The sequence below is a fragment of the Buteo buteo genome, chromosome 5, assembly GCF_964188355.1.
Source record: "Buteo buteo chromosome 5, bButBut1.hap1.1, whole genome shotgun sequence".
Taxonomy (NCBI): domain Eukaryota; kingdom Metazoa; phylum Chordata; class Aves; order Accipitriformes; family Accipitridae; genus Buteo; species Buteo buteo.
In genome coordinates, this window is record NC_134175.1 from 43,038,623 (window position 1) to 43,062,793 (window position 24,171).

Sequence of the window (24,171 nt, forward strand, 5' to 3'; positions counted from 1 at the left end):
TATCTTCTTTTGCTAGAGAAACCACATGAGAAAGATCAGGACTGTTTACTTCTCAGCTCTCAACTGCATAACTGGCAAGTGGGAGCTGGTTTTGATCACTGAGAGCACTGGAACAACCTGCCTGCATGCACATCCTGGTAACTTCTACAGTCACACACTGTGCTTTCTACCACTGGCCCCCAAACTTGCTATTTAAGTTGAAAGACGCTTTTTTTTTTTAGCTGTGTGACATTAGCAGACCCATATGCACAAAGCTGCAATCACAGAAAGCAGCTTGTCCAGCATTTTCAAAGAAGACCCAGCTGCACTAACTACCCAGTTCCCACCGAAAGCGATCACAGAAAATTGGTGCCAGCCTCACAACAATAAACATTTAACCTTCATTAAGACTTGATAATATTCCTATTCAGAACCTCTGAGTGAAAGCTGGGTGCTGATGTAACCAGTCTGTGCACACTTGCGTCTAAACTCTGCACAAGTTTTAACATAAAATAGTCTCTGGATTTGAAAAAAAAACCCCTTACACCACCAGGCAGCAACATAAGAAAGCCTTGGTACTGAGAAACAGTAATGTTTAATAGGAAAAGTTAATCTGCACATACAAAGAACAAACCACAAAATACAACATGGAATTAAATGATATTTTAAATGAACTTAACCTATAAATATATGTACATATTTGTGCATATATATATATTTTATATATATAAAGAAATGTTAATGCTAGTCAATAGATAATGCATGCTCTGTAGAGTATAGTAAAATGTGGATTCTTTTACAGACAGATTTATTGAGTGTATGTAAGAAAGTTAAAAAAACCCAACCATAAGATCATTCAATCAGAACATAAAGAGTGCAAGAGGAAAAAAAAAAAGCTTGCACTTTCCACAGGAGCTGAGAATGTAAAATCAGTGTCATTGTGCAAGATGGAGAACGACAGAGTTTATCTGAAGATGTTTCTTGTCATTGTATTGGGAAGGAAGGCTGCGTAAAAGGTCAGACAAGTACCGTTGTCTCACACAATGCATGTCAGTAGAGATCCAAACAGAATGCTTTCAGATAGGAAATATCGGCGGGTTGAGGAGGGGAAAAAGACTGTATCTGATACAGTAGAAAGAAACAGGTTAGGTTCTCATGAAGAACAGTTTTGATCTGTCCAAAGCCATGCAGGCTGCCTGTAGCTGAAATGGAGTGAGCACAAATACAGGCAAAGCTCTGGGTGCTGACATTTTTCAGCATCACACATATTGCCTGGACCAGAAGAACTGAAAACAGCAGGGTTAAAATCCTGGTATCTTGTCTACCCTCACTCTCTTGCCAATGTACTGGCCTCTTGAAAGAAGTCTAATGTTTATTGGAGTCCGTTAGTTCTTTCAAAAGTCATCTTCTTCTCCATACTCTTTCCTTCATTTTTCCCTTATTTCAGAGTTGTCCATGATCTCTTTCAAGCAGGGGTCTTCCTTTTGAAATCTTCAGAGAATCTGGGGTTATGGACTTTGTTGTCTTTTCTGCTGAAGTAACTGCATTGCTGAGAGGCTGTGAAACTCTTTGGTCTGACCCATGGTTGCGATGGTCATCCATCCTTCTACCACTCTGGTCACTTAGTATCTGCTCTGCATCCTAAAGCCCTCAGACTCCCGTGATGCTTCATACTACACAGAATTTGGACAAGAAAAGAAAAGAAATAAAGAGTAGCTCTGGGTCAGAGAGCTGCTTTCTCAAAATAGTTCACCGTGTAGCACACTGTACATGATAGCCCTCTCTCTGTGACACACCAGCCCTCAAGGACAACCAAACCGGCAGATTTTCATCAGCAAGAAGTTGACATCTTTGCAAAGTTAGAAATGGCAAAATCCACGTGAATCTGATCAATCAACTAACTAAATAGATGTTTTTCTACTCTTAATTGGCAGCTTTTTAAAAGCATATTTTGTTTTTTTAAACATCAGGTTTCTGTGTTGCTTCTATCACAGTTTAGGCCTCAATTCTGCAAACATGTAAATGTATTACAACTAAACAGGTTTTCTTCACTAAACAGGGTAGTTTCTTGCACTGCAGAGGTGGAGCTAAAATGTCATTTAAACACAATTTGAATGGACAATGTGCTTCCTATTTACTCGATGCATGCAGAACCCAGCAAATCAATCATATCACAGCATAGCACTTCTCAAGCCTCTGCTTCCTCCACAGCTCCCTTGCAGGGTTCAAGGATAAAACAGGCAGTTTTTTCAGAACACACCTTTCAGCTAATGACATGCCTCTGCTGAACAGGCTCCCCTGGGCTATATCAATGCAAAAGCTGTGCTAGCTTTTTCATGGCACTTCTTTACACTTACCCCTTTGCAATGCTGCAGCAACTGCAGAGGGTCTTGCTGTGAACTGGGCATTGGCAGAGTGGGTGGGAGGACACCGACCCACTGGGCAGCTGTGCCAGCTTAAGCTGACTGTGAATCTTGCATGAGGCTGCAACTGGGAAGTGCCAGTGCAGCACCTATTGACACTACAACCAGCTTAAAAGCAGCACAAGTTACAAGAGCCTGTGATGCTTGCATGCGCACCTGTGCTGAAGGACGTGTTCGGTCAATGCGGACAAATGTCCTACAACACAGCAGACCACTGCCCAGCCAAATTGCTACTTTGACCCTTGCTTTTCTCATATCCCTCCTGTGACTCAAGGGTGACTACTGGGGCTTTAGAAAGGTCTTCATAAGGTGAGTGCTGATCTCTGTATTCAGGGAAATTTTTTTCAGCTGCATCTACACTTGTTTGGTTGCCTTTGCATCACTTTGGCCTTCTAGATCAAGGGAGGATGGACAGAGTGGAGTTTAGGTTCCAACAATGTCTGTAGCCCATAACACTACAGTTCAGAAACGCAATTCTCGTAGGCCTGTGTGAAATACTTACCAAATCTTCATAATCCCTCTCTGGAAATTGACGTCTATTTGCGGAACGCATCTCATATGGGTTGTTTGGCTGATATCCTGGGTTTCCATGGCCAGAAGTGGTCTGGACTCTGGGGAACATCATGGTCTGTCTGTCATCAGAGGTATTTGAGTTGGAATTTCCTGACTTTATCAGTCTTTTCTTCTCTGGATCTTGTTTGCGTTGGGCTCTTCAGAGGAAATGAAAGAACAAAGGAAGTTTTAAAAGACATTTTAGTGTGCCTTACTGAGTAAGTCCAACTTATTGAGTTATCCACTCCCACCTTATTTTGAATGCTCAGTCCTGTTCTGAAACATGCAACATGCAAGATTTTTCTAGCATACCTATTGCAAAACACTTGTTATCAATGATAGGGTACAAAGATTGGTGTCTCTTATCACAGGTGGGGCTAAGCTGCTAGGAGAGACAGAGGGGGACTTTGGCCTCTTTTAACTAGTTCCTAGAGTGAAGGAGTTTCCTTAACCACCACTAGCTCTAACTGACTGTTCAGAGGAAGAAATAAGGCATTCATTAGGCCTGGTTAAGAAAAGTTGCCCTCATGCCTGCAGCCAAAGCTGGACACTCAAATGATGCATTTGGATTGTCTGTGATCACAAGTCCATACACCGCTCACACACTTGGCACCAGCTTGCGCACCTGCTGGCGAGCTATGCCTGCTATGGGCGGTCTTGTAGGCTTCTTTACCTGGGCAGTGCTGAGAGCAAAGGCAGAGGAGCTGCTTGAGAATTTCTGTATTTATTGTGTGGAGAGAAGTGAGGAGGTGCAACTGTAATTGGGAATTTGCTAGTACACTGGGAATAGCAAGCTTTAAAGAGATGCTTGGCTGGAAATGCTGCCTGTATTGAGCTGAAAGAAGCATGCCAGGCCTTGAGCTGAAGTGCTAGCAGGGAAAGCTGCAGAGGGTCTGAATTTGGGCCACCCAGTCTTCTGATATTAGCATCCTTTGTCCATCTCATCCAGATGCCATATCAGGACTGGCTAGGGCAGGATTATAATTAGTGGGTCAGATGTGTATTCAGAAGACTTGGCTAAAGCTTTCTGAATTCACAGCAAGAGAACAAATACTTCTGGGAAGAGCACACAGGCAAAACCAAATTCTAATGGCTACATGACTTAAATGAACTTGTCTGCCCAACTAGGCATGCAACCACATTCACAGCCCTGCCCCTCACTAAATTTCTGCTTAGCTCTCTACGTACATGCAGAAATGCAGCTTCTATTCAATTGTAAGAAATAATCTTACCTTACTGAAACAATAGAGACTGCTATCACTAAACTCAGGATAATGGCTCCAAACACTGTACCCACTATTATAAGGATGAGTTCACTATCTGGAAAAAAACCAACCAAACAAGAAACATCAATTGAAAACTCATGGTAAATATTGAAAACCAAGTCCTGTCCCTGTCCTCTTACTATGAAAGAGAGAAAGAGAGAAAGAGAGAAAGGAAGAAAGGAAGAAAGGAAGAAAGGAAGAAAGGAAGAAAATATGAAAGAAATAGAAAGAAAGAAAGAAAGAAAGAAAGATGAAAGAAAGATGAAAGAAGATGTCATTCATTCCCAGGCTTCTGGTGCTGTCTCAGTACAACTGTCTGTGGACACAGAAAGAAGTACATTAAGGAACTGATCTGCATTAAAGACCATCTCTTCTTGATGGCTATTTTGATCCCAGCTCAGGGTCCTAATCTCATGCACTGAATGGCTTCACATAGTTATAGCTGAGGGACAGGAACAACTGGGAGGGTGTAGGGGTTGCTTAAGCTAGTATTGCTGCTAAAATAAGTAGTTAGGCATCCGATAGGCTCTTGCCATGCCCTAGGCACATAAGGCACACCAATCCGAGGTGTCTATTATGTGGCACTATGAACACTGCATAAATATGCTATATCTGAATAAATGTTTGGCAAGGAAAATTAATTTTCACTGATCTTGCTGCAGAACCAGCATGACTAAGGGAGGAAGACATGGATTCTGTATATCTTCCTTCAACTGTGAATGGAATTGCTACTAAAACCTGGTCTTAGCTCAGCATAGCCATGGTAAGAAAAAAAAAAAAGATAATTGTGTCCTCCAACACATAATTTCAAGACAAGTGTGTGAAGAGTAAGACAGTCTCTTGAGCTACCCAACCTTACTGGTGATACCTACTTGAAGATCCCAGTCTGGATTTATGAGTTTGCCATTTAATACACTGAATGCCTGTACTGGAGATACACAACATGAAACCACCAACTGTGCCATTACCAGCAGAAAAATCCAGCACATTTAATCATAGGAGCATACATCGAGACAACAGGGAATATGATTAGTTGAAAGAACGTTACGCCAAACACATCTGTAAAGTATCTTTGGTTATTGCTCAGCAAACTTTTTATATCAATACCCACTCAGTGCTGTATGGAGAAGATGAGGCTATTAATGGAGTTTATTATCAGCATGTCTCAAATTTGTGTTTAAATTCAGAATGTGTTGATTTTGTGCTGATTTAGCATTTTCATTTGCTTTATGAAAAAAGCCTTAAAATTCCCAAAACTTTCTCTAGAAAAATATGTTCCATGTGATAAAAAATATCCTTCCTGCCAAACATTTATACCTAGCAAGATTCACTGTGCTGCACTACAACTACCGTTAGCCAATCTCCAAAAATTTTAGGCAAAACCAGAAAAAAACCCTTGAAGATCTCATTGCGGCAGACACAGGTATGTTAAACGTATATTAAACATGTATAAGTTTAAGAATGCAGCAGTGTGAGACTCCGAAGGGCCACATGAGGATATAGCTTTTGCACAAATAAAGCCAAAGGAGTTGTGAGAAGTTGTCATGGTTTAACCCCATAACTGTTTGGTTTTAAGTCTGCCTTTGACTGTATTAGATGTTCCGAGTTTAGGCACATGCAAACACTAGCAGGCATGAAGAATGTCCTCTCCTAATCTATATGATGGTGGAAAATGGAGAAGGTGCAGTGAACAGCTGCAAAACTGACTCAGAAAAGGGAAAAAGCTTTGGAAGGCCTGTCTGGTTAGCTTATCCAGATGATTACAATTATGGGATAACACAGTTGGGGCCATCATCTCTTCACCAGTATACAGTACTAAATATTATGCAGTGCTTGCAAGGTAAAGCACAAACAAGAATCAGTGGTTAGATATTAAAGCAGAAATATTTCAAATGAGAGTAACCCACTGATGTTTTAATAGAGGGAGTGATTAATTACAGGAGAAACTAATCTGTTAGTGGTGCTGAGTTCAGCATTGCACATCTTCAGATGAGGACTAAATGTTTTTCTGTCAAATAACCTGTCTTTGACTAAAAACTACTGGGCTCAATGCAGAGGTAATTAGAGAAAATGCTACTTTCTGTCTGAACATAAGTTTCAAGGAGGATTTTTCCTTCCAGGTAACAATGGAATTTCACTTGTTTTTTTCTAACATTTTCCTGCTATCGATACAGGATGGTGGCACCCCTAAAGACTACTACTTGTTATTTTTATGTCAGTCAGATTAAACATTACCAGATATTTTTCCATTCTATAATTAAAAATCAGAAATTCTTGTACTTACTGTTCTTGCAGTTCTCCCCAGAGTAGCCCACTGGACAACTACATGAGAGAAGAGAGAAAAAAGAAAAAAGGGGAAAGAAAGAAAAGAAAAGAAGGATAATGTCATTAAGCAGATGATCACAAAACAATAGTGTATTTCTACCTTTTATCGGCAGTTTCTCTGCAAGGTGTGTTCATTAAAGGTTTCCTCTTTAATGCTATCTTAATATTGAATTCTTTAGCTTCATTGTTAGAGTAAAACAATCTGAGATTTTCAGAATGATTGGTGAGCTGGGCACTCAAAGTTTCATGGTTCTCAGCCTGAAAAATGTTAAAAGGGCCTAATTTCTCCAAAGAACTAAGCCCTACACCTCTGAGCCACTTGGAATTGCTACCCAATCTATCAAAAGCCTCAATATAAGGACTGGTAGCTTTTTATTTTCCTCCCTTACTAGTTTCTTGTATTTAAAATATTTTGACTTTACAGTAAGAAGTGTTCAGTGTGTAGAAGCAATAACTACAAAAAGAGCGGAATTAATGGATATGGGAAGTAAGGTCCCTCTGCTTATCCACTGGAGCAGAGCACAACCAGTCACTTACTTAGCTTCACTAGCAAACAACACTGCTCTGTTCTGATCCTGAGCTGACAGAAATACCCACAGAGAGAAAACCAAGATGAAATAACATAGGTCTGAAAGTTATCAGGAAACAGAGTCCCCACTGATATCAGTGGAAACTTTCCAGGGATTTGAGGCAAGTCTTGCTCTAATGCCTGTTGCTTGCTAAATGCTTTAGCATACCAGTTCTCATGGCTCAATTACTCTGAAGGAATAGTTTATGTTTATGTGGGCAACCCACAAAATAAGTGTGAAGTAGTTTATCCTCTTCACTGACTCACAGATGACCTTTGTTCTCCTTGACCTTCCTCTGAAGTATTATGAGTGCACACCAACGGCTAATGCCAAGCAGTTAAAATGCCATAACTTGTGATACCATGGGAATTTGTCTACCTGCTAACCACCTTAGGCACCTCTCTGATTCACCTAGCTGCAGCCTGTTCTTCTAGACAGAGGGTGACCCCATGCTAGATGTTCTTCTTCCCTATCTTTGCCTAGAACAGAGGAACGCAAGAAAAAGCTGAGTACTCACGGTACACATTTGTCATTCTTCTTTTCAAAGTTAGGCATGCATTTGCATGTTGGAGTCCCTTTTTCTTTTGCACAGTACTTGTTTTCTTCTGCAGAACAGTCTTTACTGCAATCTGTATTTTCAGAGGGAAAAAATACAGAGTGAATTGAAGATAGCCCCCAAAAAATCAACATTGGAGAAAATCTCCCCCTCCCGCCCCCTTTTTTATTGCACTGTAAATACACAACTTTGTTGTGCTTCAGAGCATCAGAATGGCTTTTTTTTAGGGCTATACCTATGTACAACAGAAACTGAAATACAAAAGCACAAAATTAGAAGTAAATGATCATTGTTTAAAACCATTCAGCTTCATCAGAATGGAAATCTGGTTAGGCTGCATCTTACATAGGCAAGCCACGACCTGCAGTTTGGTCTCACAGCAGATGATTTGTATTGCAACTGATCTAAAACTGGATCAGGTTTAGACAGATTAGCGGCCACAAAGGCCTTCACTAGATCACATCTCACTGGCCTTTTTTATAGCCAGCTTTCATTATTTTATGAGTATTTGAATGAGTATTTGCTATATTTGTTGGCTTTCTTAAAATCTCGTATCTTAGACTTTTTTCTGTAGGGTGAAAATTTTAGTGCTCATAACTAGAAAATACAGTACATCTCAGGGCTATGGAGGATAGCTAAAAATATAAACAGAGTACTCATTAAAAAGATTCAAAATGAACACATAAATAAAACCCCAACAACTAACAGTTCCTAAAAATCACATAAATCATTCTTCCCACAAAAAGCTGTCTAAACACAGGTAATGCAATCCTAGAACTACCAATGAGGGACAGAGCTTTAACAGATCGTTGTAGTGCATCATGAGACTTCCAGTTCTGTCAGCATCCCCCCATAGCTGCCTCCAGGTAGAATTTATTCCCAAAATATGTCCTAGCAGGCAAGGCTGTGAATCTAGGATCCAATTTGTTCCATCCTTTACCTATTTAGGTTTCAATTCTTACCAAAAGTTTAACAATGCATTTAAAGAGTTGCCTATTCAGGCTTTAGTAGTTTATTCTACTGGAATAGAATTATGGAACCATCTAAAGTGAAACATGAGAATGTGTTTCTGTGGCTTTCTTAAAAAGACACACATTCCCTGATTTTTAGAGGTTAGCCCATTTGTGGAGCGCCCTTTTCAAAAAGGGACTGAGACAGGGAATAACCAGGTCAGCCTTTCAGGGATAGATAAAGTAACAAGGTTCTTACCTGAACAAGAACGATCATCCCATTCTGTCTTTGAGAAATTACTTTTGCATATGCATTTTGGAAACATACTTTCTACACATTTTGTGGTCTGAAGATCACATTTAAAAGCATCACAGTAGGATGTAGCTTTAAAACAGAAACAGGAAGCAAACCTGAGTACTAATAATATCATTTCATAGAAAGCAGTGCACTTGCTCAGTAAATCATAAACCAATTATTTAGCAATTCAGAAAAAAACTTGTAAGTCCTTTTTTTGGACATCAATACTGCAGGTATTTGAACCAGCCCTTTCTTTTCCCTTGCTCTTTACCAGTTAAGGTCCTGTTTCCATCACATCTTCTGACCTTCTGTTTCTCAGCCTCCTACAACTGCCTCCAAACCTTCCTGTCCTCCAGTCCACAAGAGGGAAATTCTACCCATAAGTTCATATTCTGAACACTGACTTTCTGCCTTACCTTAAAAAAACTATAGAAAACCCCCAGCACTATTCACTTAGTTATTCTTACAGCTGAACTGTGAGGCCCAGATCCCATACAGTGCTACACAGATATAAATATTTATGGGCATGCAGCTCATTTCATGAGCAATATTAGTATCCTGTTTGCCCAGCATGTTGCTCTTTAGATCCACGTCCTGGTGGTGGGAATGGTTTGCAAACCTCAGTGGGTGGCATGCAGTGGAGGGATGTGATTGCACTGTGCTTTGTGAGCTCGCAGTGTTTCTCTATTTCCCCCTCACATTTAGGACCAGTACACAGGAAATGTCATGACTGAGGTGGATACAGTCACCTTCAGAGACCAAACTCAGGCTATCAGTCATGAAATGGACTCCTTTAATTATTAGCTACTACTTTTGCAAAAGCTGATTTCAAAATAGGAGCTTTTTTTTTTTAAGAGAAAAAAGTCCATATTTTATTTAGAAAATCATTCTCCAAATATTATACTTTTAGTAATGCAAGACTTTACCGGTTTAGAACAATTAATCACTTAGCTCAGTAGCTAGTCAGTGAGGCCTCATTTCAATTAATTATGGAAGAAGTCTAAAGAGAGTTTCATCTTATTTTGCCAGTAAAATACTGACTTATTTTCAGAAGCAATATATATGTCTGTATATATTTGGTCCTGATTTTTCCAGCCACTTAACACTCAGCAGATTAAAATCAACATGCCATTGCTTACTTGGGAATAAGCATTTTCCTTCTCTTCTTTACACAGGAAGTAGAAAGCCTTAATAAGACAAAAAAGCCCAGCATGGAATGGTTGAGTCTTCAAAATTACCTAAGATTGAACATTCAGCTCCTAAAAATCAACAAGGCTTGTGGTCTGATGGGCTTTGTTGCACACAGAGATGTTCTAACCAGCTTTGAAGATAGGAACCTCTGTTTCTACTGATTATTTACTCCCACAGTAAGGAATTACATACCTGTGTACTGAGAGAAGTAGGCTGAAGTTTTTACTGCATCAGTTACTGCAGAATTAACTGCCTGAGTGCTTAGAGTTGAGTTCTCCATAAACAGGTTTGCCACTGTTACATTCACTGGAAGAGAAGCTCTGCCTTCTTTTACAGGTCTGAAAAGTACAGATGGTTGATAGCATCATTTTAAAGTCTCATATAATCCATATGGATAACAAGCTAGATGCACAGACAAGAGATTTCTACCAAACCTCCCTCTCTCCCCTAGCTTCTGCCACCCCAGAATGTAGGTAATTACTAAGACACCTGAAAATTAGTTCAAATCTTGCTTAGGAATACATTAATGGCCATCTTTCCAGTAGATCCAGATGTGAACAGGTAGCTGGTAAGCAAAGGCTGTTTGATTTAATGCTAACAACATCACTCCTTTGTGTCCTGTTGGCATGTAACTGGTATTTTTTTACTGGGCTAACCTCAAGCCATCTGCAGTGTGGAGGACCTTATCTGTTAGACCCTAACTTTTACATGTTCACATCAGCCTGTGGTGTTATCCAGGCATGACATGGAGAACCCATCCTGAAACATGGTGAGGATAATTCATGGTATGACCACAATGAATTCAGAAGGGTCTGTTCGCAATGTAGAGGTATCTATGCTAACTGCATCCTGGCTGGGTTGGGTTCAGTTGGACAGCAATCTCCCTGGGGTAAGGTGGAGAACAGCAGTGACTAACTACCTTGTTCTTCAGCTGAACTTCGTGTTGCTGGGATATGCACACAAATACCTTTAAGTGCTAGATTGCGGTAGTGCCTTAAGATGTTACTGTGTCCCATGTGTTTCTCACAACCGCTCTGCTGGAAGTTACTGCCCTCACAACTCTGCTAGAACATCAGTCTGCTTAAGTGCTTAATCCATGGGGTTTGCTGAAAGGGTTTACACTGCTGTGTCTGCTAGCATGCCAGGTTTTGCTTGATGTGGGTTAGGGAGCACTCACAGAGAAGCTGGCAGAGCTCTGGGGACAGTAATGTAACAGATGGGGATGGGAAGAGAGGGATATCTTACAGTGTCTGCCTAGATCAGCAAAGGACCTATGCCTGCAGCTACAGTCACCATAGCCCATTCAATAACATCTTTGCTCAGCCTGCCATCAGGAGAGACCAGCAAATGCGCAATGAGATGCAGTGGCCTTCTATAATGAGAGTGTTTCTTAAATTAAACTGGGACTCCAGGTTAGACCTATTCACAGGAACCTCTGAGTTAACTGTTACAATTTCAGAGACATGTCAGATATCATAGGAACTGCTAGTTATAGCACAGTGCTATATCCTACGTGGTGCTAAAAGTGGGACATGCACTGTGGAACTGTCTCAGCCATCCAAATTCACAGACATACTGGAAATCCAGGGGGTAAAAATGTCTTTAAAAATACGAAAAGAATGTCCTCCATTAGCAGGAGGCATACTGAACTGAACTCATCCCATATCCTTTCTTAGACTGAATACTCCATGGGAAACAGATTAAAATGGGGTGTGTGGGAAGCATGTACTGTGCAAAAACCAAACCGACAAACTTACTGAATTTCCACGATGACAGTCTGTTCAAAGCCTGCTAAACCTTTGAAGGCATCCTTAAACTATAAAAGAGAAATGAATTGGAGTTAAAGGCAAGCAGAAACATAGACCAAAAGCATATGAACCACTGAGGCTTCAGCTGTAAAGTTTTAATCCAGAACATGCTACTATAGGCACAAATAAAGCAAGCTGATTTGACACATCCACCATGCAAGATATTACAGAAGAGGAGCAGTGGGGTGGTGCTGCAGAACAGGGAATATGGGAGAGCAGTGGAGGAATGGAGAGACAAGAGTTGAATGGATGTCAGGCAGTGCATTAGGGTTGACTGGCTGGATAGCTACAGATACTCCCTTGTAGACTCATCGCTTAGAAGGGCGTCTCTGTGGTACCAACTGTGGTGGTGCAGCACTCCCCAGGCCACATTGTAATGTCAGAACCAGCCAACATTGTGTTCTTTTGCAGTGACTTAGGACAATCTGGTACTTTCTTACCCTGCCTATGGTACAGTGAATCAGGATGATTAGGCACTCCCTAACCATACCTGAAACTCCTGTTGCCTGGAACTGTACCTGAAACTCCTGCTGCTTCGATCATGGCCCGCCTCGGAGGGTGCCAGAATTGCCTGACAAGAATTGTGGCCAGAATGGAAATACACTGACCAAAGTCAATCATCTCGCGACCCTGTAAACAGTGATCGTAAGTGAGACCCTTTGAGCTCTCTGGGATCACTGCAGGCTGCGACCCAGTATCTCCCTCTGAGTTGGAATGCCTCTCAGGGTAGATTTCACAAGGATTTTTAAGAGTATATTTCCAGAAGATTTTAAGTAGTAGATGTCATGAGGATTTCAAAGAGTAGAATTTGCAAGGATTTCTATGATCGTCTGCTGATAGATGCTGACGAAGAAGGGGTCAAATATCGTCTGCTGACAAATGTTGATGAAGGAGAATGGTGACTAATTCACTACAAATAGATTTCCTGAGGTTTTAAAGATCATTTGGTACTAATAATTTACTATAATTGGCCAAGAGAGAAAAATCTTGATTATAGGTTAACCTCTATATCTGTGTGTGTGTTTGTGTGTGTGTGCAATTTGATTTAGGAAACTTTGTAGTGCTGATAGCAAACTTTATTAAATCACTCTGATAATTGGCTGATATTATATACTGATAAGTATTGTTAAAAATCATATAACCTAATCTTGTGATTTACTGTAATAGTGTTAATAAATCTTAAACTGCTGCTACCTCAAAGTAATGTAGGATCCATAATCACTCATTCCCTGACAAACTGGCATAGTAATTTAATGGGAGTTTTTCCTTACACTTTGTATCCCTTCTACTAAGCATAAACCGTTGTCCAAGTTGGATCTAGCTGCACCTAAGCTCCATCAGGAATTTAGAAAGCAAGTGGGCCCATTGTGAACCTCATGATTCAATGGGATGGTCTCCCTTACCCTTCTGCATCTCCGCTCTCTGTGTAAATCATTCTAACTCAATTCTAATTTTATTTTACTTTGTATGTTTCTCCCATGTACTAAGTAATAGAGTGAACCTTGCTGTCAAACTTTGTAATGTCACACTTTTACAAAGTCACATTAAGAAAATCACTTTTGCTAATATCTTTGATAGTGATTCTTTAAGTGATCTAAACCTCTCCTTTTGTGACACCGACCTATGTGCAATGAGAGGGAAGAGGGAGAATTAGGCATCCTTACAGATGGCATATGTCCCTAAGATGCAGTGAAGTAGGATCATCAGGGGTTGATCTTGTGGGGAGAAGCACAGCACTCCTGAAAGCACTGGGGACTGGATGAGGTCAGTAGAAAAGTCACCGCTCTCCCTCAGCCCGTATGAAGCAGGGAACAACTGGTGGAGGCAGCTGCCTCCAACTGCCACACAAGCAGGAGTCACCGTGAGAAAAGGATAAGATGTCTAAGTCAACTGAAATGAAAGATAAACTATCGTTCTTTGTAATAAATATTATTTTCCATGCTATTTTCACTTTTGCATGCTATTGCATATCTATTCTAGTGCTGCATATCATGCCCTTCTGTAGCCATGTCATGAAAAGATGTTGGACCAAAAAATAGAGGAAAATATTTTTTAACATTCCGGAGAGGTAATTTTGGGTTATTTTCTGATAAAACATTCATAGGAAGCAATATAATAACATGAAGAATTTGATAACCATTTTTTATGAATTCTGATTAATATTTGGTGAATATATTTTGATCAGCTGTCTGGTAGAGTTGCATACCTCTTCTTCCTCACTTTCAGAAACCAACATAAGCAAATCCACTTGTTTCAACATGGCAGTAAAAATTAAACTGTTCGTCTTATTTCTCCAGTGAATCCTTTACCAGATTTTATCTATAATCATAGAATGCTCAAAATGTGTAATATCCATTTCACTAATAGCATTAAAATACTAATCCTGGTATGCTTATGGAAGAGACTTATTATTTAGGTATTTAGACACAGCTGGACAGCCATCCTGAAAAGTTTGTGCTGTGTGGAAACAGTAGTTTTTGTTAAAAAAAAAATAAAATTGTTCATTTTTACTCATACCACCGAGTATTACTGAGCCCCTAGCAAATAGCAGAGATCAGAAACTAAACAGGTTGGAAAACTTCACTCAGCCCCATGGTTTCTGGAGAGGGAATGGTGAAAGATACAGAGCAATTTATGTGAGAACTTCCCAGAATAGAAGTGGCACTAAAAATGCATATATTCCTTATTTCAGGTACATCACTTCAGCAAGAGCCATGCATGTACTCATCTGAGGGCAAAAATCAAGTCTTTTATGAATAGGTCTAAACTATTGTGAAGCATTCGTTGAAAGAAGTAGATTTCTCAAGTGAAACCATTCTAGGCTTCACATTAAAGGCAGCATGTATCCTCTCTGTCTGCATGACATTCAGGATAGCCTTAAATAAACAGAAAAAAACCAAAACATCGTCACTCACAAACATTGTTGTATTTTGGAACACCTCTTCATACTGCGTGGAATTTACAATTTGAACGCTATCACTGTAAAATCCTTTAAGTTTAATGACCCCTGGGTATATTTTCCCTGGAATGAGAACAGAGAATATTAATTAATTAGAAAGCATTCAACTGAGTCGGGTTTCACCTTAGAGTTCTCCAGCTTTCAGAGATAGGGAAATACAATGCAGAAATCAATCAGTGCTATTTTTCATATACTGGAGGAATCAGTAGCAAACAAATATTTGCTCAATCAATCCAGTTACAATGGGGGATGTACTCTGGCTACCTGAGAAGCAGGCAGGATCCTGGGCTCAACCAAACTGGCCAAACTATGAAACTGAATAACATCAAACTGTAAGCATGGCCTGAAGCTAACAAAAGACTCCATCTGAGGTGTTACAGCATTTAGTGAGAAAATACCTATATTAAGGACTCCAAAGTTGCAGCCACTAAGCAGCTAACGTGGTTCACCGTATCTGAAAAAGCAATTCAGTGTCTACCTGCTTCTTTGGGCTCACAAGTAAATTTGAGAATCCTGCTTGTTGCCACTTAAAATAAGAAGCCTCATTGGTCACATGCTTGGCCTTCAGCGGTATCTCAGAGATGCATTTCAGCAGGACTGTGATGAGTGTTTAGCAATAGGGAAAATCAAGCCGGTTGTTCATAGGTCTTCATGAGTTTGGGCTTTTTAAAATCCTGGCCACTGATATTGATGTCAGGTTTACACTTGCATTTTTTTCTGCTTTTGACTCATTTTAATCTCCAGTACCCCTGACACAGAACTCGCCTTCTTTCCCTAGCACATAAATCTCTTTGGCTGTTACTTTTTTGTGAGATAACAATCTAGGTCATTGTGGCAGTGGCTGTCTGCAAAGCAAGGCATTATTCAGCAGTCACTTTCCCAGACTGATTATGTTTTCAGTTATGAGAAAAAGGGATATGGGAAGAAAAATTCACCTGAGCAGTTATCTATGAACTAAAAATATAGATTGCCCTTCTGTAACTCACCTTTGTGACAATCCTTGTTTCTATAGTAGAATCCATATTGGCACAGGCAAGTAAAAGTGCTATATAAAGCAACACATTTAGCCAATTTTTCTCCACAAGGGTCTGGGTTGCACAAGTCCCCTGATGCAAAGATGAAAGATACTGATGTCAGGATTTCTATGAAATTGCAATAACCAGTTCATATATAAAGTAGTTCATATATTAAATAGTTCATATATACTTCTACTAAAGGAAACTACCAGGTATGTTTTATAGAGCAGAGATGCATTTAAAGAGCCCATGGCTATGTCTTGTTTGCTTAATGTCTGTATAGTAACTCTTTTCCCTACAGAGTCCAGCAGGATATCACAGTGAGGACACAGAGTAATGCTGAAATTCATTATCTGTCATACTGAGCATTCACAATGGAACTCTACTTAATACAACTAAAACCAAAACAAAAAAGTATATTGAGGGTTCCCAAAATCAGTGACTAAGTTAGAAAAAGGCAAACTACAATAACCTGTCCATCTTTAATACTGCACTTGTATGTACTTGCATTATTATAATACAGTATAATGGTAGGGTCTTTTAACACAGACACATTAATAAAATAAAGGCTCGCAAATTAATCATTATAGTATACATAGCAGCATACTCTGATATCTATTGAGGTAAGGAATTTGTTGCAGAGCTTACAGCTGTCAACAGTTGTCTTTTTTGGAGGGTATGCCCTTTGCCTAAAATGGCCACAGTTATAATTTCTCTGAGTAGCTATATATTACCCATCACAATATTCGGTAAGGATTTTAGAGTATGTATTTCATATCTATACATATTTCATTAGTTTATAAGTAATCAAAAGTTATATTTCAATATACGTTATATATCGGATAGTAATTACAATTTTCTTATAAGTCACCAAATTCTGCTTTTCACCCTGCCTGCTTTCTTTTACTTAACTTCATAGGTATGTTCTCATAGATGAGGCACAGATTTTCTGCGCAATGTGGAAAACCACAGTAACTCTCTTTCATCTCCCCAAAAGTGGAAAGGAAAAAAACTTAATGAACTTTCATTGGCTAGAGGGCTCATCTCCAGATGTTGTGTTTCCAGAGCTCCTAGTGAAGACGAATACTTTTTCTGGAATAAGGAATCCCAAGCAGAAAGCCTGCAACAATATCTCCAAAATTTAACCCTTCCAGCAAAAGCAAGCAGGGAAGAGTGGAGAGAAGACACAGAATAGATGGGGGCTCTTCATTATGCCCCCTGGAAAGTCCCACTGGGGTCGGACTTTGGCATAGCTTGGAGGATTGCTGGAATGGAACTCTGTGCAGCAAAGGCCAACAAGGAAAGAGGGAGGAGTGGAGAGCATTCCCAGCCTTGATCTAGGCACCTCGGTCTCCCCTGGGAGAGGAACCCGGAGGAAAATGGGAAGGGGCTCTTGGGCTCTTGGGCTCTTGCCCCTGGCTGTGGGGCCTGCAGAGCTCCCTGGGACTGAGTTACTCCAATCTATCCTCGGGAAGGGATGACTGAGGCCCTTTGCTCCTTACCTGAAGGTGCTGGCGTCCCAGGTGTGGTAGTAGTATTTCCAGTGCTGTTGCCTGATGAAAGGAAAAGGAGACGGTAGCACAGCTTAGTGTTGTGTGTTGGAAAAGTCTTGGGGAACTCTGTGTGCGCAGGACAACTCTGAGCAGGTAGCGTGGGGGACTTGCGTGGGGCTGAGCAGCCACAGCCCCGGGCAGCCAGGTCCTGACTTGGCCATGGTGCCGCTGTAGTCTGACATGTCCGTGGCCCCTTCTCCCCTAGATCCCAAGGCTTGAGCATGTGCCCCACACAGGCAGTGTATTGCCCCCAGCTCAGCTGCACTCACTGCCCACAGGCAGCTCAGCCACCGGCACACGCGTGTCTCCTTGCAGGAAAGCCCCCTCTGCCCACCCAGGGTGGCACCACACCGCCAGGACCGGCTGCCAGAGCAGGTCGAGGGGTGCCATCAGACTGAGTACAGCCAGCACACCCTCTGCTCCCCCACAGAGGCCTTCTCCCCAGGATCACTCGGGTGGAAGTTTGAGGCAGCCGGTAGTTCCAGAGGGTGGGCAGGCACGATGGGAACGTGGGGTGCTGGCAGGAAGAATGCGCTCGCCCAAGGGCACCGTGGAGGAAGAGGTGAGGGGTGGGCAGGCTTCCCCAACTCAGGGTGACGCCAGCAGGAGATTTGACAAACCTGGATGGGACCCCCAGCACCATGCCGGGACAGGGGGCTTGGCCGGGTATGGAGGATTCCTGGGAGGGAACTCTCCATGCTCCCTGGCCATGACCCCAGGCACTCAGCCCCATGCTGGTTTGTGCCCCGGCTCCCTCCCTGCCCATGCTCCAAGCAGCCACAGGAACAACTCCCTGGAGGTCCCAGTCATGGGCTTGCCCTGGGCACCTCCTCTGCAGGGATCCTCTTGCACTCGGGACTGGTGCAGGAGGCTAAGGCACCAAGCAGGAAAAGAGCAGCCTCTCTCTTCTAATCTTCCCCAACGCTTTCCCTGTTGCAGCAAAGGCCAACAAGGAAAGAGGGAGGAGTGGGGAGCATTCCCAGCCTTGATCTAGGCACCTCGGTCTCCCCTGGGAGAGGAACCCGGAGGAAAATGGGAAGGGGCTCTTGGGCTCTTGGGCTCTTGCCCCTGGCTGTGGGGCCTGCAGAGCTCCCTGGGACTGAGTTACTCCAATCTATCCTCGGGAAGGGATGACTGAGGCCCTTTGCTCCTTACCTGAAGGTGCTGGCGTCCCAGGTGTGGTAGTAGTATTTCCAGTGCTGTTGCCTGATGAAAGGAAAAGGAGACGGTAGCACAGCTTAGTGTTGTGTGTTGGAAAAGTCTTGGGGAACTCTGTGTGCGCAGGACAACTCTGAGCAGGTAGCGTGGGGGACTTGCGTGGGGCTGAGCAGCCACAGCCCCGGGCAGCCAGGTCCTGACTTGGCCATGGTGCCGCTGTAGTCTGACATGTCCGTGGCCCCTTCTCCCCTAGATCCCAAGGCTTGAGCATGTGCCCCACACAGGCAGTGTATTGCCCCCAGCTCAGCTGCACTCACTGCCCACAGGCAGCTCAGCCACCGGCACACGCGTGTCTCCTTGCAGGAAAGCCCCCTCTGCCCACCCAGGGTGGCACCACACCGCCAGGACCGGCTGCCAGAGCAGGTCGAGGGGTGCCATCAGACTGAGTACAGCCAGCACACCCTCTGCTCCCCCACAGAGGCCTTCTCCCCAGGATCACTCGGGTGGAAGTTTGAGGCAGCCGGTAGTTCCAGAGGGTGGGCAGGCACGATGGGAACGTGGGGTGCTGGCAGGAAGAATGCGCTCGCCCAAGGGCACCGTGGAGGAAGAGGTGAGGGGTGGGCAGGCTTCCCCAACTCAGGGTGACGCCAGCAGGAGATTTGACAAACCTGGATGGGACCCCCAGCACCATGCCGGGACAGGGGGCTTGGCCGGGTGTGGAGGATTCCTGGGAGGGAACTCTCCATGCTCCCTGGCCATGACCCCAGGCACTCAGCCCCATGCTGGTTTGTGCCCCGGCTCCCTCCCTGCCCATGCTCCAAGCAGCCACAGGAACAACTCCCTGGAGGTCCCAGTCATGGGCTTGCCCTGGGCACCTCCTCTGCAGGGATCCTCTTGCACTCGGGACTGGTGCAGGAGGCTAAGGCACCAAGCAGGAAAAGAGCAGCCTCTCTCTTCTAATCTTCCCCAACGCTTTCCCTGTTGCAGCAAAGGCCAACAAGGAAAGAGGGAGGAGTGGGGAGCATTCCCAGCCTTGATCTAGGCACCTCGGTCTCCCCTGGGAGAGGAACCCGGAGGAAAATGGGAAGGGGCTCTTGGGCTCTTGGGCTCTTGCCCCTGGCTGTGGGGCCTGCAGAGCTCCCTGGGACTGAGTTACTCCAATCTATCCTCGGGAAGGGATGACTGAGGCCCTTTGCTCCTTACCTGAAGGTGCTGGCGTCCCAGGTGTGGTAGTAGTATTTCCAGTGCTGTTGCCTGATGAAAGGAAAAGGAGACGGTAGCACAGCTTAGTGTTGTGTGTTGGAAAAGTCTTGGGGAACTCTGTGTGCGCAGGACAACTCTGAGCAGGTAGCGTGGGGGACTTGCGTGGGGCTGAGCAGCCACAGCCCCGGGCAGCCAGGTCCTGACTTGGCCATGGTGCCGCTGTAGTCTGACATGTCCGTGGCCCCTTCTCCCCTAGATCCCAAGGCTTGAGCATGTGCCCCACACAGGCAGTGTATTGCCCCCAGCTCAGCTGCACTCACTGCCCACAGGCAGCTCAGCCACCGGCACACGCGTGTCTCCTTGCAGGAAAGCCCCCTCTGCCCACCCAGGGTGGCACCACACCGCCAGGACCGGCTGCCAGAGCAGGTCGAGGGGTGCCATCAGACTGAGTACAGCCAGCACACCCTCTGCTCCCCCACAGAGGCCTTCTCCCCAGGATCACTCGGGTGGAAGTTTGAGGCAGCCGGTAGTTCCAGAGGGTGGGCAGGCACGATGGGAACGTGGGGTGCTGGCAGGAAGAATGCGCTCGCCCAAGGGCACCGTGGAGGAAGAGGTGAGGGGTGGGCAGGCTTCCCCAACTCAGGGTGACGCCAGCAGGAGATTTGACAAACCTGGATGGGACCCCCAGCACCATGCCGGGACAGGGGGCTTGGCCGGGTATGGAGGATTCCTGGGAGGGAACTCTCCATGCTCCCTGGCCATGACCCCAGGCACTCAGCCCCATGCTGGTTTGTGCCCCGGCTCCCTCCCTGCCCATGCTCCAAGCAGCCACAGGAACAACTCCCTGGAGGTCCCAGTCATGGGCTTGCCCTGGGCACCTCCTCTGCAGGGATCCTCTTGCACTCGGGACTGGTGCAGGAGGCTAAGGCACCAAGCAGGAAAAGAGCAGCCTCTCTCTTCTAATCTTCCCCAACGCTTTCCCTGTTGCAGCAAAGGCCAACAAGGAAAGAGGGAGGAGTGGGGAGCATTCCCAGCCTTGATCTAGGCACCTCGGTCTCCCCTGGGAGAGGAACCCGGAGGAAAATGGGAAGGGGCTCTTGGGCTCTTGGGCTCTTGCCCCTGGCTGTGGGGCCTGCAGAGCTCCCTGGGACTGAGTTACTCCAATCTATCCTCGGGAAGGGATGACTGAGGCCCTTTGCTCCTTACCTGAAGGTGCTGGCGTCCCAGGTGTGGTAGTAGTATTTCCAGTGCTGTTGCCTGATGAAAGGAAAAGGAGACGGTAGCACAGCTTAGTGTTGTGTGTTGGAAAAGTCTTGGGGAACTCTGTGTGCGCAGGACAACTCTGAGCAGGTAGCGTGGGGGACTTGCGTGGGGCTGAGCAGCCACAGCCCCGGGCAGCCAGGTCCTGACTTGGCCATGGTGCCGCTGTAGTCTGACATGTCCGTGGCCCCTTCTCCCCTAGATCCCAAGGCTTGAGCATGTGCCCCACACAGGCAGTGTATTGCCCCCAGCTCAGCTGCACTCACTGCCCACAGGCAGCTCAGCCACCGGCACACGCGTGTCTCCTTGCAGGAAAGCCCCCTCTGCCCACCCAGGGTGGCACCACACCGCCAGGACCGGCTGCCAGAGCAGGTCGAGGGGTGCCATCAGACTGAGTACAGCCAGCACACCCTCTGCTCCCCCACAGAGGCCTTCTCCCCAGGATCACTCGGGTGGAAGTTTGAGGCAGCCGGTAGTTCCAGAGGGTGGGCAGGCACGATGGGAACGTGGGGTGCTGGCAGGAAGAATGCGCTCGCCCAAGGGCACCGTGGAGGAAGAGGTGAGGGGTGGGCAGGCTTCCCCAACTCAGGGTGACGCCAGCAGGAGATTTGACAAACCTGGATGGGACCCCCAGCACCATGCCGGGACAGGGGGCTTGGCCGGGTATGGAGGATTCCTGGGAGGGAACTCTCCATGCTCCCTGGCCATGACCCCAGGCACTCAGCCCCATGCTGGTTTGTGCCCCGGCTCCCTCCCTGCCCATGCTCCAAGCAGCCACAGGAACAACTCCCTGGAGGTCCCAGTCATGGGCTTGCCCTGGGCACCTCCTCTGCAGGGATCCTCTTGCACTCGGGACTGGTGCAGGAGGCTAAGGCACCAAGCAGGAAAAGAGCAGCCTCTCTCTTCTAATCTTCCCCAACGCTTTCCCTGTTGCAGCAAAGGCCAACAAGGAAAGAGGGAGGAGTGGGGAGCATTCCCAGCCTTGATCTAGGCACCTCGGTCTCCCCTGGGAGAGGAACCCGGAGGAAAATGGGAAGGGGCTCTTGGGCTCTTGGGCTCTTGCCCCTGGCTGTGGGGCCTGCAGAGCTCCCTGGGACTGAGTTACTCCAATCTATCCTCGGGAAGGGATGACTGAGGCCCTTTGCTCCTTACCTGAAGGTGCTGGCATCCCAGGTGTGGTAGTAGTATTTCCAGTGCTGTTGCCTGATGAAAGGAAAAGGAGACGGTAGCACAGCTTAGTGTTGTGTGTTGGAAAAGTCTTGGGGAACTCTGTGTGCGCAGGACAACTCTGAGCAGGTAGCGTGGGGGACTTGCGTGGGGCTGAGCAGCCACAGCCCCGGGCAGCCAGGTCCTGACTTGGCCATGGTGCCGCTGTAGTCTGACATGTCCGTGGCCCCTTCTCCCCTAGATCCCAAGGCTTGAGCATGTGCCCCACACAGGCAGTGTATTGCCCCCAGCTCAGCTGCACTCACTGCCCACAGGCAGCTCAGCCACCGGCACACGCGTGTCTCCTTGCAGGAAAGCCCCCTCTGCCCACCCAGGGTGGCACCACACCGCCAGGACCGGCTGCCAGAGCAGGTCGAGGGGTGCCATCAGACTGAGTACAGCCAGCACACCCTCTGCTCCCCCACAGAGGCCTTCTCCCCAGGATCACTCGGGTGGAAGTTTGAGGCAGCCGGTAGTTCCAGAGGGTGGGCAGGCACGATGGGAACGTGGGGTGCTGGCAGGAAGAATGCGCTCGCCCAAGGGCACCGTGGAGGAAGAGGTGAGGGGTGGGCAGGCTTCCCCAACTCAGGGTGACGCCAGCAGGAGATTTGACAAACCTGGATGGGACCCCCAGCACCATGCCGGGACAGGGGGCTTGGCCGGGTATGGAGGATTCCTGGGAGGGAACTCTCCATGCTCCCTGGCCATGACCCCAGGCACTCAGCCCCATGCTGGTTTGTGCCCCGGCTCCCTCCCTGCCCATGCTCCAAGCAGCCACAGGAACAAATCCCTGGAGGTCCCAGTCATGGGCTTGCCCTGGGCACCTCCTCTGCAGGGATCCTCTTGCACTCGGGACTGGTGCAGGAGGCTAAGGCACCAAGCAGGAAAAGAGCAGCCTCTCTCTTCTAATCTTCCCCAACGCTTTCCCTGTTGCAGCAAAGGCCAACAAGGAAAGAGGGAGGAGTGGGGAGCATTCCCAGCCTTGATCTAGGCACCTCGGTCTCCCCTGGGAGAGGAACCCGGAGGAAAATGGGAAGGGGCTCTTGGGCTCTTGGGCTCTTGCCCCTGGCTGTGGGGCCTGCAGAGCTCCCTGGGACTGAGTTACTCCAATCTATCCTCGGGAAGGGATGACTGAGGCCCTTTGCTCCTTACCTGAAGGTGCTGGCGTCCCAGGTGTGGTAGTAGTATTTCCAGTGCTGTTGCCTGATGAAAGGAAAAGGAGACGGTAGCACAGCTTAGTGTTGTGTGTTGGAAAAGTCTTGGGGAACTCTGTGTGCGCAGGACAACTCTGAGCAGGTAGCGTGGGGGACTTGCGTGGGGCTGAGCAGCCACAGCCCCGGGCAGCCAGGTCCTGACTTGGCCATGGTGCCGCTGTAGTCTGACATGTCCGTGGCCCCTTCTCCCCTAGATCCCAAGGCTTGAGCATGTGCCCCACACAGGCAGTGTATTGCCCCCAGCTCAGCTGCACTCACTGCCCACAGGCAGCTCAGCCACCGGCACACGCGTGTCTCCTTGCAGGAAAGCCCCCTCTGCCCACCCAGGGTGGCACCACACCGCCAGGACCGGCTGCCAGAGCAGGTCGAGGGGTGCCATCAGACTGAGTACAGCCAGCACACCCTCTGCTCCCCCACAGAGGCCTTCTCCCCAGGATCACTCGGGTGGAAGTTTGAGGCAGCCGGTAGTTCCAGAGGGTGGGCAGGCACGATGGGAACGTGGGGTGCTGGCAGGAAGAATGCGCTCGCCCAAGGGCACCGTGGAGGAAGAGGTGAGGGGTGGGCAGGCTTCCCCAACTCAGGGTGACGCCAGCAGGAGATTTGACAAACCTGGATGGGACCCCCAGCACCATGCCGGGACAGGGGGCTTGGCCGGGTATGGAGGATTCCTGGGAGGGAACTCTCCA

The 24,171-nt window shown here is 46.2% G+C and overlaps 1 protein-coding gene across 1 annotated transcript; it reads right to left on the reverse strand.

Annotated features, from left to right (window-relative positions):
- Positions 1-667: 667 nt before the first annotated feature.
- Positions 668-22,251, reverse strand: MUC13 (mucin 13, cell surface associated). The gene is made up of 12 exons (XM_075028816.1): positions 22,218-22,251; positions 19,806-19,856; positions 15,862-15,981; positions 14,832-14,938; positions 11,866-11,924; positions 10,301-10,446; positions 8,879-9,004; positions 7,631-7,742; positions 6,504-6,541; positions 4,187-4,274; positions 2,905-3,112; positions 668-1,652 (listed from the first exon to the last, which is right to left on the reverse strand). The coding sequence occupies exons 1-12, from the start codon at positions 22,231-22,233 to the stop codon at positions 1,602-1,604; spliced, it is 1,122 nt and encodes a 373-aa protein (XP_074884917.1). The 5' UTR covers positions 22,234-22,251; the 3' UTR covers positions 668-1,601.
- Between the last annotated feature and the right edge of the window lie 1,920 nt (positions 22,252-24,171).